The sequence below is a fragment of the Podarcis melisellensis genome, assembly GCF_964234715.1.
Source record: "Podarcis melisellensis genome assembly, chromosome: 15".
NCBI classification, from domain to species: domain Eukaryota; kingdom Metazoa; phylum Chordata; class Lepidosauria; order Squamata; family Lacertidae; genus Podarcis; species Podarcis melisellensis.
Window position 1 is genome coordinate 44,636,655 of NC_138532.1, and position 13,313 is coordinate 44,649,967.

Here is a 13,313-nt window from a genome sequence, read left to right on the forward strand (position 1 = left end):
GCTGTAATCCCTGCATCGCAGCGGGTCAGACTTCCAACACTACAATTCTATGAATGTTTTAAATAGTAGTTTACCTGTATTGTGGTTTTTTTTTAACTGATGGGTTTGTTGTGTTATCCTTTCTGTAAATCTCTTGGAGTTTGTTTTGTTTTTTTGCACTCTAGCCTTTGATACAATGAAGGTACATCTCTCGTCTCCTTGTGTCCCTAGTATCCTGCAGGGAACAGCTACCCGTTCTCCTACATCTCCAGCTCGCAGTACCCCTACCAACGCATCGCCCCGCAGAGCAGCCAAGAGCATCACCAGCCCCTGTTCCCTAAGCCCATCTACTCCTATAGGTAAGCCTGTTGCACCTTCATTTTATTTCCTCATTGGGCTGCTTAGAACCTGCTCTTTCGTAAGATCCCCCCAAGGCATCTTAAAACAGACAGAATAGCAAGATCAATAAAATGATCCATAAAAACATAATGGAAAGCATCAGTAGATACTGGCTGGTGAAAAAAGAGAAATTCGCATTTGTCTCTTCGATTTTTGGAGTGATGTCTAAAAGGACATCAGAAGAGCCTGCCAGACCAGGACAAAGGCCACCCATCCTGTCCTCACAGTGGCCAAATACCCCCATGAACCTAGGACTCAAGATAGACTGCCTCTGGACCTGGAGGTTCCACGAGAAGAGGCCTGGCTACCAAAGGGGGCTAACCAGGCCAGCATCCTGTTCACACAGTGGCCACCAGAAGCCCACAAGCAGGACCCCAGAGTGCAACAGCCTTGTCCCATCTTGCAGTTGGCAATTGGAGGTAGGCTGCCCCTGTGCCTGGAGGCTCTAGCCAATAGCCTTTCTGAAGGCCCATTGAGTCCGGCACCCTGTTCTCACAAATGCCCCACAGAAGAGAGGAATCTGGATAGACTGCCTCTGCACCTGGAGGTTCCATGAGGACGTCAGAAGAACATCAGAACCAGCCACTGACTAACCAGATGCATGTAGGAAACCCACAAGCAAGAGTAGAGCACAAGAGTCCTCATTGTTCAACTGCAAGCTGGGCCAAGAAGGACCTGGTCTGTCCTGAACCTCCAAATATCCAGCTTCATGGGGTGCCCCCAACTAGTTCCAGTATTATTATTAATAATAATAATTAATAAATGTATTATTTATACCCTGCCCATCTGGCTGGGTTTCCCCAGCCACTCCGTGCAGCTCCCAACAGAATATTAAAAGCACGATAAAACATCAAACATTAAAAACTTCCCTAAACAGGGCTGCCTTCAGATGTCTTCTAAAAGTCAGGTAGTTGTTTATTTCCTTGACATCTGGTGGTGGGGCATTCCACAGGGCGGGCACCACCGCCGAGAAGGCCCTCTGCCTGGTTCCCTGTAACCTCACTTCTCACAGTGAAGGAACCACCAGAAGGCCCTTGGAGCTGGACCTCAGTGTCCAGGATGCATGACTGGGGTGGAGATACTCCTTCAGGTATACTGGGCCTCAACGTAAGAGCAGGATGCTGCAGCACGGCTGCTGACAGGGAGTATCACACCTCAGAAATCTGCACCAGTTGCTGGTCTGCTACTGGGCCGTGTTCAAGGTGTTACTATTAGGACATAAAGCCTTTAACAAGTTGGACAAGTTCACCTGACCCTCTTGACCTGCTGCGCTCAGTCGAATTGGCTCTGTTCCAGGTGCCACATAATCCCTGTTCCACATCGGTAAGGACGCAATATTTTTGTGTGGCAGCACGTACCCTGTGGAACTCCCTGCCTATAGATGTCAAGCAAGTGCCTTCGCTGCACTCTTTTCAGCGCCTGCTAAATACATTCCTCTTTAGACAGACCTTTCCAGATGCCTAGAAAGTCGAGGTGATTTTAATCTGCCTCCGTATTTTAACTTTTTGTATGTTTGAAAGTATGGCTGTAAGTTTTTCTTGATTTTCTTATTTTATCTTTTCATAATTGCTTTGAGGGTTGTTGTTTTTTTGCAGTCAAGCCATGTAGACATTCTGTGATTATAAATTATTGATTGAATAAATAAAAATAAGATGAGTCTGTTGCCAATCAATCCTTCTATTGCCAGACTTTGTGTCGATCTGCTATATATTTTGGAAAGTTGCTTGCCTGTCCGCAATGTGATTGGACACCTCTTAAGAAATCAGAGCTGCATGTTGCCTGACTTTTCCTGAGAGAAAGGAACCGGTTCCTTTCTATGTTTGGACACCATTGGGTGCCATATTCAATCAAGACGGCCCACAACCTTTCAAAACTGTCCTGATTTCAACCAATTTTTTCATGATGGTTTCTGAGATCAAGGAGCAGGATTTTTGCTTAAATTTGGAGACAGTTGGACACCAGGGTGCATCAAGATGGTGGACCGAGCTTCTCAAAACAGCATAGACTCTTTTTCATTCCTTGTCATTCCCAAGCAATGCAAGGCGGTTGCTCGTTTATTTCGTGAAACGTACACCCCGCTTGATTGTAAAAAGATACACCGCAAAGCGGTTTACAATTTAAGACCTTTGAAAAGTTAAAATGACAATAGACTAAGATTAGAAGTCACATCAGTCAGCCATGTCTAAAAAAGAATGTTTCTAACAGGCTCGCAAAAGTGAACAGCGAAGGCGCCTGCCCTAATATCAAGAGGCAGGGAGTTCCGCAGTTGTAGATGCTGCCACACTGAATGATCAAGTTCTTACGAATGCAGGAGGGGGGCATGTGGCCCCTGCAGTAGTGTCAGTTCCACTGCCTGAAGGGGTCAGATGGGCGTCTGTGGGGGCAAGACGAACCCAAAGCTAAACTGTACCCTCCAAGTGTCCTGATCTTCCAGGGACAGTCCTGGAATTACAGAAGCTGTCCTGGTTTCTGATCTGATCCTGGACTGTCCTAGTTTTCCTTATTCCTGCCTTCCTCATCTTGATTAAAAGTGGTGGAGAGATCAGGTGCCCCAATCCAGATCTTTTTGGAAGCAGGAGCCTTTGCTGTGTGTGTAGGTGCAAAAACAGAGCCCTGTTCATACTGAAAATAAAATCCCTGCACCAAATGAAGGAAATGGTGAGGCTGGCATGCAAAGCTCTCCCTATAATCTGGCACATTGCAGTAATCCAGCCTTGAAGTAAGCAGGGCTACAGCTGCCAGAGTGCCAAGTTGCTAGTCCCTGTTAAGCAAAAGCAGAGAAACCGAAGGTTGAAGGAAGCTTTAACATCCCTTTCTTGTTTTGTTTTTCTCCTTTGACCAGCATCCTCATATTTATGGCGCTCAAGAACAGCAAAACGGGCAGCCTCCCAGTCAGCGAGATTTACAATTTCATGACGGAACACTTCCCTTATTTCAAGGTAAGCTCTTGTGGCGAGCGATGGATCGTTGCAGATCTGTAGGCCTGGAACTCGGATTGGGAACATTCCCAGCTCTCCCTGAGACGCTCTTGGAGACTGAACCTTCTGCATGCAAGGCAGGTGTTCTGCCCCTGAGCTGGGGGATTTCCCCCACCAGACCTCGTGCCACTTCCTCCAGAAGGAGGCACTTCCAGGAAACCTGCCCGATGCAGGGCACCGCCTGGCTTGATCGGTCGGTTCTTCTTCAGTCTCGCAAGAGGTGCAAAACTGGGCATCGTAGAAGAAACAGCAAGCAATATTTCAGCTAAGAACGTAGGGGGGGGAAGCCTGCTGGCCCACTGAGGCCAGCTTCCTGCCAGATTGGTGGCCATCTCTGCCTCATGTGGCAGTGAGTTCCACCGTTTAACTCTGTGTTGCATGGAGAAGGGCTTCCTTTTCTCTGTCCCAAATCTTCCAACGTTCCATTTTCTTGGATGCCCCCGAGTTCCAAGAGAGGGAGGAAAACCTTTCTCTCCATTCCTGGCAGAATTTTATGAGCTTTCCGGTTGCCTCTTGCTCGCCTATCCTGCCCTTTCTCCTTCTCCCACGTTTCCACTCTCAGCCTCACAGGGCAAATCCTTGCCAGAAAAGGCAGAGAAGGAAATCCCTCCATTGTTCTCGGAACAGAGCGAGCCAAGGGGTGGAGGAGAGCACAATTTGGGAATAAAATACACGGAGGGAAAGGACAACCAGCACTGAGGCCGGGACGACAGAAACGCTGGGAAATTAACTTTTCCTCATCGCCAGGGCACCGGCAACTGGAGTGATGCAACTGGCCCCTTTTCTAGTTGAAACACGGCAATCTGACTCCCACGTCCGTGGGGTAAAAAGGGGCAGGGAAGGTACGCACACAATTTGAGCCGCTTTGAAGTGCCTCTCCTTGCTCAGCAGAACCAGATTTCCAAAAGGGAGAGAGTTTTGCAAGAGCCCAATAACTTTCCAAAGATCAAGGGGTTCTTGCCAGGCTCAGTGAGAGAGCGAGGGTGGTGGCAGGCAGGAGGAGAAACTGAATGTCAAGCTGGGAATCTGCTCGTGCCAGGGGCTCTTTGTTGCTTTGCGCCCAGCAGGGTGGCAGGCAGAGAAGGTGCTCTGGAAGGGCTTATAGATGCACAGAATTGTAGCGTTGGGTGGGGGCATCTAGGACCACCCCCTGCAAGGCAGGCTAGCTTGGGTGGGTGCAAATGGTTTGGCTTGATTGATTAGTAACAAAGGGAGGTTATTCCATTTGCTTAGTTCTGTAACAAACAAAATCTGCCCTCATTCCCTTATGGGGGACACAAGACCCCTTATAGAGTCCTTTATAGGTTCTCCATCAGTAGGAAAAAATGACAGGCCTACCAGAGAATATCGAGAAGCAAAGCAAGCCTGATCTTTATTGAACTGTTGCAACAAGGTGCCCCCTTCACACACAGGAAAGGAGGAAGACACACAACAAAGGTGTGCCTGCCCTTATATAGACCTTTTAAATTCCCTGCCTTGGAGCTCAAGACCACCCCTCCATACATCATACATAAATCACAGAAAAGGTGGTCTACAACAGAAATTTGAATTGTTTTTCCTGTCTCTCAGGTTATGGGATGATGCCTTATCTGATTGCTTTTCCTGGTAGTCTGGCCATTCCTTTGAGATGGTGATTACCCAATTCCTGAAACAATGGGAAGGTTCCCTCACCCCCTCCCTCCTTGCAGAGTAAACATTTGGTCAGTTTGGGAGTCAAAATAGTTTCAGGGCGGTCTTCCTGTGCTGATCCAGACATGTGGTCCACATATCCATGTACGCGCCTGGCCGGCACATTTATGAACTATATATATTTTTTATTTCAGTTCACAAAATCTATATTCCAATGGCTTGTAAAAGAAAACTCAACAAACACCTCAGAGTTGTTTACTAAAAGAATAAACAAATTATCAGTAAAAACCCAGCTCTTTAAAACATTTAACAATAATGATTATTAATAATAATGGTTTGAAAATTCAGGAGGCAGTAATGGCCAGCAACCTAGAATTGGACATTTATAAAAGTGTCTAAAATTATGTAAAGTGCAGAGAAAGTGGAGAGAGAAAAGTTTTCCTCCCTCTCTCGTAACACCAAAAGTCAGAGGCATCCCATGAAGCCGACAGTTGGAAGATTCAGGACAGATGCTGTGCATCGTTACACTGTGGAACTCCCTGCCACAGGATGCAGGGATGGCGGCCAAAGTGGTTGGCTTTTAAAAAAGGATTGAATCCAGGGAGGAGGAGTGAAGTGTTGGTGGCTACTAGCCAGCAGGCTCTTCTGATGTTATTATAGGTAAAATCAGTGGTAAGATGAAAACCAGATGAAGGCACTGGTCAGCGGTCTGTGTTCCCAGGGAGTCTTTGCCCAAATGACAGAGTTTTTGGCTTCTCTTTGGGGACATGGGCTCGGCCACTGGCTGGAGTGGAACGGGGCACCCTTTGGCCTGATCTGGCCGCAGCGCTCTCCCGAAGTCATTTCCTGGGGAAGACCATTGCTCACCACAGAAGATGACACAGGAAACAAGTTGCAGAACCTGACAGATTCCTGGGAATATGTAAGAGACAAAACAGAGAGCCAGAAATTTAATTATAAACGCAATTAGCTAATCAGCAGAAACACCAGTGTAGGACAACGAAGGCAGGCCTAGCTAGCTTTCTGAAGTTGGAGATTTATATAATCATGCTGCCACTCCAAGCGAGGAGACATCGCCTCACTGACCACTAACATCACACCTCTTGCCGGAGAACCAGATCCCAGGTTTCCCCATAGCCCAGCGAGAGACGCCATCTCACCTGAAATGCACCTTTGTTTAAGCTGAATTATACGGACTAATGCTCTGGTTCCATATGTTAGCGGAGAAATCTGAGGGCTCCCTTGGACAAAAAACAAGGACACCAGCCAGAAATACCAGAGCAAAACAGCAGCGAGTCGACTTGGTCTTGATTGAAGACTGTCGTGACAGGACTCCCACCTGCCACCAGGTGAAACAAGATGGAAGCCCCAAACCAAAGAGCCCCCAAACTTTTATTAGCTGCTAATCCCCATATTACACCCCCAAAATACATCATGGTTACATCATGAAAGGGGAGGCCTGGTGACAGCAATCTGAGCCTCCTGGACCCTGCCCCATGGTTCCCCTTGCCCTTCACCAAACACCCATCAAGTGGAACAAAAGAGATATTTACATTTCCCTGTTTCCCAGCCAAGTTCATCCCACCCTTTTATCTCCATCTGGGTTTGGTATTTCTGGAATGGCTACATGTCTGGCACTCAAGTATCAGGATGCCAGGGATTATCACTCAGGCAGAGGGGCTGCTGAGTAGCTGAGCTAACCTGTCTATATGAATTTCTGAAGTTTTCCCAGTGAGCCAGTACATAAATACATTTATCAGTGAATTATTACACTTGGTATCGTGCCGCAAAGGCCCTTTGAATAGATAGGAAGAAACTGTGATGGAGTGTTTTGTGGGGACAAATCACAAAAGTCACAAAAGCGATTGTGCTGGTTTTGGTAGTGGGCTGCATGTACATGATATCTGCTGGAGGGCAACCCCCCCCAACCTGTACATAAATTCCTACAACCATATAAGGCAGCTTTCTGTGTTCCCCATCCCCTTTATTCATGAGGTCCAGAATCTTTATTTTTACGGGAACAACTATATGGCAGGGCAAACGTTTCCAGAGGACAGACAGCTTAGACCCCTGAACCTGTCAAGTGCTGGTCAACTCCTGCTGCAGATTTATTATTATTATTATTATTATTATTATTAATAATAATAATAATAATAATAATAATAATTTTGGTAGACACATGTATCCATCATCCCCCCCCCCCCCGCTTTCCAATTGAGGCGTGATTAATTACACAGGGAGCTTTGCCTGAGGCAGAGGAGAGCCGTTTGTTTATCTCATTAACCAGAGAGAACATGAATTTTAAAAGGAGGAGGTTATTTTGCAGAGATAATTAAAGTGCATTGTCCCAGCAAAAACAGCCTTCTGGGTTTTTGACCCCAGAGTTGTTATATATATATATATATATATGCAAATGTTAAAACTGGGATTCGGTTGTCAAACTGCTCTTGTTAATTAGCCACCTTCCCAAAAAATGGTGCCTGAGCTCCCGAAAACGCCGCGGTGCCAGCCACTGGCTGACAGCAGCCTTTGCCATCCTGGATGCTTTGAGCCACACCCTCACCCAGCCCCAGCCAAGATGGGTGCAAGGGAATGCGGCTTTTCTAGAAACGCAATCCTTCTCGTACATTTCTAACCTTGTCACTTCCCATCCGAAAATCCCACGCTCCGCAATTAGGTCTGAGGTATTGCTATTTATAAAAGCTACAGGGCTGGGCTGATGTCTTCATCGCTGTCATGTTCCATATTTAGGAAGCTGCTCTATATCGGCCCATCGAGCTCAGTGTTGTCTGCACAGGCTTGCAGCAACTGTCCAGGGTTTTGGGCCTCTCCCCGCCCTACCTGGAGATGCCAAAGGGGACTGAACCTGGGCCCTTCTGCATGCCAAGCAGGGGCTCTGAACCGCGGCCCTTCTGCAATCACCGCACAATTCAGCCCAAGCTCTTTGGCAGACCACATGCCCCCCTCTTTGTCATGCCCCCCTCATAGGCCTGCTAGTTATGAATGAAGGAGAGGGACTTCTCGGTGGTGGCTTCCCCAACCTTTGGAGAAATTAAACCAGTGCCTCCCATGCTGCCCTTTCACTGGCAGGTGAAAATCTTCTTACTTGGGCAGAGCTGCCTGGTGTCTTTTCTTTTTTTGCTTTAATAGTGTGGTGCTGTTTTTATTATCTGTATTTTAATAGATCAACATTTTTTTACCTTATTTTAATTCTATCAGTGCTGAAATACTTTATTAACAAAAAGCATTCAGCTTTTCATATTTTATCTGAGCTGTTTTAATTTGTGTAAGCTGCTTGGAGTCCTGGCCTGGGGAAAAGATGGGAAGTTAATAATATTAGTTAATAATCATTAATCAGAATGAAAGAGCCCATGCACTGCTGAGTGTTTTTGCTCCAGGTTTTCTGAAACACTTCAAAGATCTGATGATGTTCAGCTCTGCCTTTGACAACCTCCAGCAACCAGCATGCCCAATGGCTAGGGATGATAGGTCACAAGCTCCTGGAAGGTGCCAAGATTGTTGTTGTTTAGTCGTTTAGTCGTGTCCGCCTCTTCGTGACCCCCTGGACCAGAGCACGCCAGGCCCTCCTGTCTTCCACTGCCTCCTGCAGTTTGGTCAAACTCATGCTGGTAGCTTCGAGAATACTGTCCCACCATCTTGTCCTCAGTCGTCCCCTTCTCCTTGGGCCCTCCATCTTTCCCAACATCAGGGTCTTTTCCAGGGAGTCTTCTCTTCTCATGAGGTGGCCAAAGTATTGGAGCCTCAGCTTCAGGATCTGTCCTTCCAGTGAGCACTCAGGGCTGATTTCCTTCAGAATGGAGAGGTTTGATCTTCTTGCAGTCCATGGGACTCTCAAGAGTCTCCTCCAGCACCGGTGCCAAGATTAGCTGGGCACAAATCCTGTTCAGGCTGGCTTTTGCTTTCATCAGTTACAGGAATCACAATCAGTTGTAGGAAGAACTGAAACTGCTTATTGCTGTCTACCTCAGATGGAAGTTTCTGCCGCAGGAGAAGTTGAGGAATGGTATAGATGTAACAAAACAAAGCCTTTCTCCTCCCCAATTAACTTCCGTTCGTTTTTTGTGCCTGTCTCCCTTCCTAGACAGCTCCGGACGGTTGGAAGAATTCAGTCCGCCACAACCTATCCCTGAACAAATGCTTTGAGAAAGTGGAGAATAAGTCAGGCAGCTCCTCGAGGAAAGGCTGTTTGTGGGCGCTGAACCCGGCCAAGGTGGACAAGATGCAGGAGGAGCTGCAGAAGTGGAAGAGGAAAGACCCCATCGCAGTCCGGAAAAGCATGGCCAAGCCAGGTGGGCAAGGGGCATTGTCACAGCCCCCCAAAAAAACATCCTTTGCAGGTGGTGCGTTCAGGAGTGGCTGGTTCCCTTTGGGACTGGCAGGGCAGGAGCCAACAGCAGGGGGCACCAGAGCCAATGAAGGGCAGAGCCAACTCATTCTGGCTTTGCCCCTTCCTCTTCCTCCTCCCTGCTGAGTTCCAGAAGGGGGGGGAATGAGACTACGGCAGTGGTATTCAGCCAGTGGGCCGTTGCACCCTGGGGCAGGCAGCAAAGGGCTGTTTGGTGGGGGGCAACATTGAGACTAAGGGGGAGGAGGACGCTGGCAGCCCCAGAGACTGGCAGGCAGCAAAGGGCTGTTTGGTGGGGGAAAACACTGTGACTAAGGGGGAGGAGGACGCTGGCAGCCCCAGAGACTGGCAGGCAGCAAAAGGCTGTATGGTGGGGAGCAACAATGTGACTAAGGGGGAGGAGGACGCTGGCAGCCCCAGAGACTAGCAGACAGCAAAAGGCTGTTTGGTGGGGAGCAACACTGAGACTAAGGGAAAGGAGGACGCTGGAAGCCTCAGAGACTGGCAGGCAGCAAGGAGGCTGCTCAGCAAGGAGCAACAGTGAGACTAAGGGGAAGGAGGACGCTGGCAGCCTCAGAGACTGGCAGGCAGCAAGGAGGCTGCTCAGCAAGGAACAACAGTGAGACTAAGAGGGAGGAGGGATATGCAAGGCCACCTCCTGGGTTGGTTGCACAGTAGGAAGGCAGGCAGGTGGGTGATGGATGCGGAAACTCCTATGGTGAGGAGGTCACCTAACCTGCAGTCTTTCAGATGTTGCTAGACTACAACTGCCATCATCGCCAGTCCTTTGGAACTCCCTGCCTCTTGACATCAGCACTTTCACTGTCCTATGTCCGGTACCTGCTTCAAAGCACTTTTGTTTACACAAAGCCCATCAAGACACTGACATGTGTTTTAATCTGGTGTTTAGGTTATTGTTGGTTTTAATGTTTGTTGTAAATAGTTTCCCAGAAATAAATTCTGAGGGAAATGGTTTCTCCTTATACAAAATAATTGCCTCCCTGAAAGGTCATAATGCATGGAGGAGAGAGCTATTGATGGTACTAGCCATGACAGCTCAGCTCTGGGTCCATGGCTGTGCCACAGATGATGGGCCCCTGGCCTGATCCTGAGCCGGCTCTTCTTATGTCCTTAACTAGCTTTTGAGATATCTCTCCCCTGCCCCTTTAGAATAAACGTTGTATTTTACATTAAGTCATATTTTCCTCCTAATAAGAGATCAGGAAACAAGAGTTATTAAAGAAGACTGGGGGGGGGGGGGAATTGTTGAATATTTGAAAAAAATTCTGTAAACAATTTAAAATGTTAGCAGGATTAGAATAAATTGAGCAGTTAAACTATAGACTGAGGGAAGAACTGGAAAAGAAATTATAAGGAATAACGCAGCAGTGAAGGGAAATGGAAATGAACCAGGGAAGGGAAGGGTAGAGTTTAAGTTTTGTGATTTGTGCAAATGTTGTAAAAGGATAAATAAAATCTTTAAAAGTCATATTTTCCTGCAGAATAATATGATTGGATGGAACTTTTCCTACAGAAGAATTTTATAGATTATTGCTGATAATCATAAAATAATCAGTAAACGATTAAAAATAGTAATAAAGGCCCAATTCCGACATGATACAAAGCAGATCTCCTGGTCTCTTGCAGAAGACCACCCCAGGCAGAATTAACACATCTTAGAAACATAGAACTACAGAATTGGGAGCCCCAAAGGTCATCCAGCCCACCCCCCAGAAATGAAGGAATAAACATGGCTTGTTTTGTTTTCTTTTTCTTTGTGTTTCAGAGGAACTGGACAACCTGATAGGGGACAAGACGGACAAGCTGAGGTCTACCCTTCTGGCCTGCACCCCGAACAGCGGCTTGGCGAGTCCTCCCATCTCTCGGGGGCTGCCGCTCCAGCATCACCCCCTGTGTGAGCCCCCCATCTCTTCCTCCGGTGCCCCCCACGCCCATGGGGCCCTCCCCTCCAAGCCCCCACAGCCCAGCATGCTGGGGGCCCCACAGACTTCCTGCTACGGGGTCCCTCCCCAAGGGTTTTCCCAGGTCTCGCCCACTTTCCTGCAGCCGGACGGCTCTCAAAGCCTTCTCCCTCCCGCAGACGCCCAGAACGGACACCAGGGCCAAGACTCCCCGCCGGGGGGCGCCCAGGCCCCTCCGGGACGTGGGATGAAGATGCTGGCCATGGCACGGGCCGCCGTGCAGGAGGTGCCCATGGCGGAAGGCGACCTCAGCCACGACGTGGACGCCCTGAACCCTTCGCTCACTGACTTCGAGCTCCAAGGTGCGCAGCCCTGCTTCAAGGGAGTCCAGTCAAGGTTCTAGTCCTCATGGATCCTGATTTGAATAGGAGCAGAGGAAGCTGCCTTCTACTGAGTCAGCCCACTGCTCCATCTAGCTGAGTAATGTCTGCACTGGCCGGCAGCAAGGGCTCTCCAGGGTCTTGGGCAGGGAGCCTCTCCCAGTCCTAATCCAGTGATGGCCAAGGATTGAATCCATATTGTGATGTCGGTTTCATTTTTGAGCTTGCAATTCAGTATTATCACAAATCGTGTGTATGTGTGTGTGCTTTGCTATGTGTGTTTTGTTATGCAAAAATCACAATGGTGGCAAAACCATGCAATCAGCCAATGCTTCTCCTTATTTCAGACATTGCGATATACAGTGGAACCTCGGTTTTTGAGAGTAATCCGTTCCGGGAGACGGTTCGACTTCCCAAACGTTCAAAAACCGAAAACTTAATACGGAAGACTCAATACAATAGGGAAACTCAAAACAGAAGCTGCGTATCACGTTCAGCTTCCGAAAACCGGCGTGTTTACAGTGGCACCTCTGGTTACGAACACTTCAGGTTACGAGCTCTGCTAACCCAGAAGTAGCTGCTCCTGGTTGCAAACTTTGCCCCAGGATGCGAACGGAAATCGCGCACCGGAGGCCCCGTTAGCGAAAGCACACCTCAGGATAAGAACGGTTTCAGCTTAAGAATGGACCTCCAGAACAAATTAAGTTTGTAGCCAGAGGAACCACTGTACTTCCAGGTTTTTGGCATTCAAAAGCCAAAACGTTCGACTACGGAGGTGTTTAACGACCGAGGTTCCACTGTTGCGCTGTTTAGCTGCTAATATAGCACAATGTTGAAAACCAGGTATTGCCCTGTGCTAGCGGGTGGCGTCCTGGCTGCTTACACAGCCAGGGAGGACACAAAAAAACCCAGCATCTTCCCTCGCTAACTAGACAGGTGCTGATCAAATGCCACAGATCGATGGAACAATGTCCATCAACCCAATGCATGCCGCAAATGCCTCTGAACGGCAAGCGAGGAGAGGTGCTTTGGCCTGCAGGTCCAGCTTGCAGAATTCCCTTTGGGGAGACCTGGTTGTCCACATAGTGAGGCTGGATTAGAAAGGACTTCAGCCTAATCCACCAGGGTTCTTCTTAGGGAGGTCTGTTGTGATAGCAGAACTTCCCTGCTCAGGGACAGTCTACCACTACATACCAGAGTTGCTGCTGCACTCAGGTTCCGTGGGTATTAATATAATATAATATAATATAATATAATATAATATAATATAATAACAGTCATACCTCGGGTTGAAGTTGCTTCCGGTTGAGCGTTTTCGGCTTGCACTCCGCAGTGACCCGGAAGCAACCGAACATGTTACTTCCGGATTTCGCCGCTCGCGCATGCGCAGATGCTCAAATTGATGTCACTCGCATGCGCGGAAGCGACGAATCACGACCCGCACAGACGTGAGTTGTGTTTGCTTCAGAGGTACCACTGTATATGAATGGGCTTGCAATAATGGTCATCTGTGAGCACAGGAGGCTGGGCTAGATGGGCCCCCCTTGGGCCTGATCCTGCAGCAGCCAGGCTCTTCTGTCCTTATGGAACCGCCAGGCCCAGAGGCAGTCTGTCCCAGTTCCTAGGTCCTTCGGGGCATTTGGCCATTGAGATAACAGGA

At 48.3% G+C, this 13,313-nt stretch overlaps 1 protein-coding gene across 4 annotated transcripts in view; it reads left to right on the forward strand.

Moving 5' to 3' along the window:
* Positions 1–13,313, forward strand: part of FOXN1 (forkhead box N1) — a 47,291-nt gene that overhangs the window by 32,150 nt on the left and 1,828 nt on the right. For 3 of the 4 annotated variants that reach the window (XM_081889608.1, XM_081889607.1, XM_081889609.1), the window contains exons 5-8: positions 211–338; positions 3,221–3,317; positions 9,088–9,295; positions 11,138–11,635. In XM_081889608.1, coding sequence (XP_081745734.1) covers positions 211–338; positions 3,221–3,317; positions 9,088–9,295; positions 11,138–11,635 — 931 coding nt within the window. The remainder of the gene's footprint in view (positions 1–210; positions 339–3,220; positions 3,318–9,087; positions 9,296–11,137; positions 11,636–13,313) is intronic. The other variant, XM_081889610.1, reaches the window with a different exon arrangement.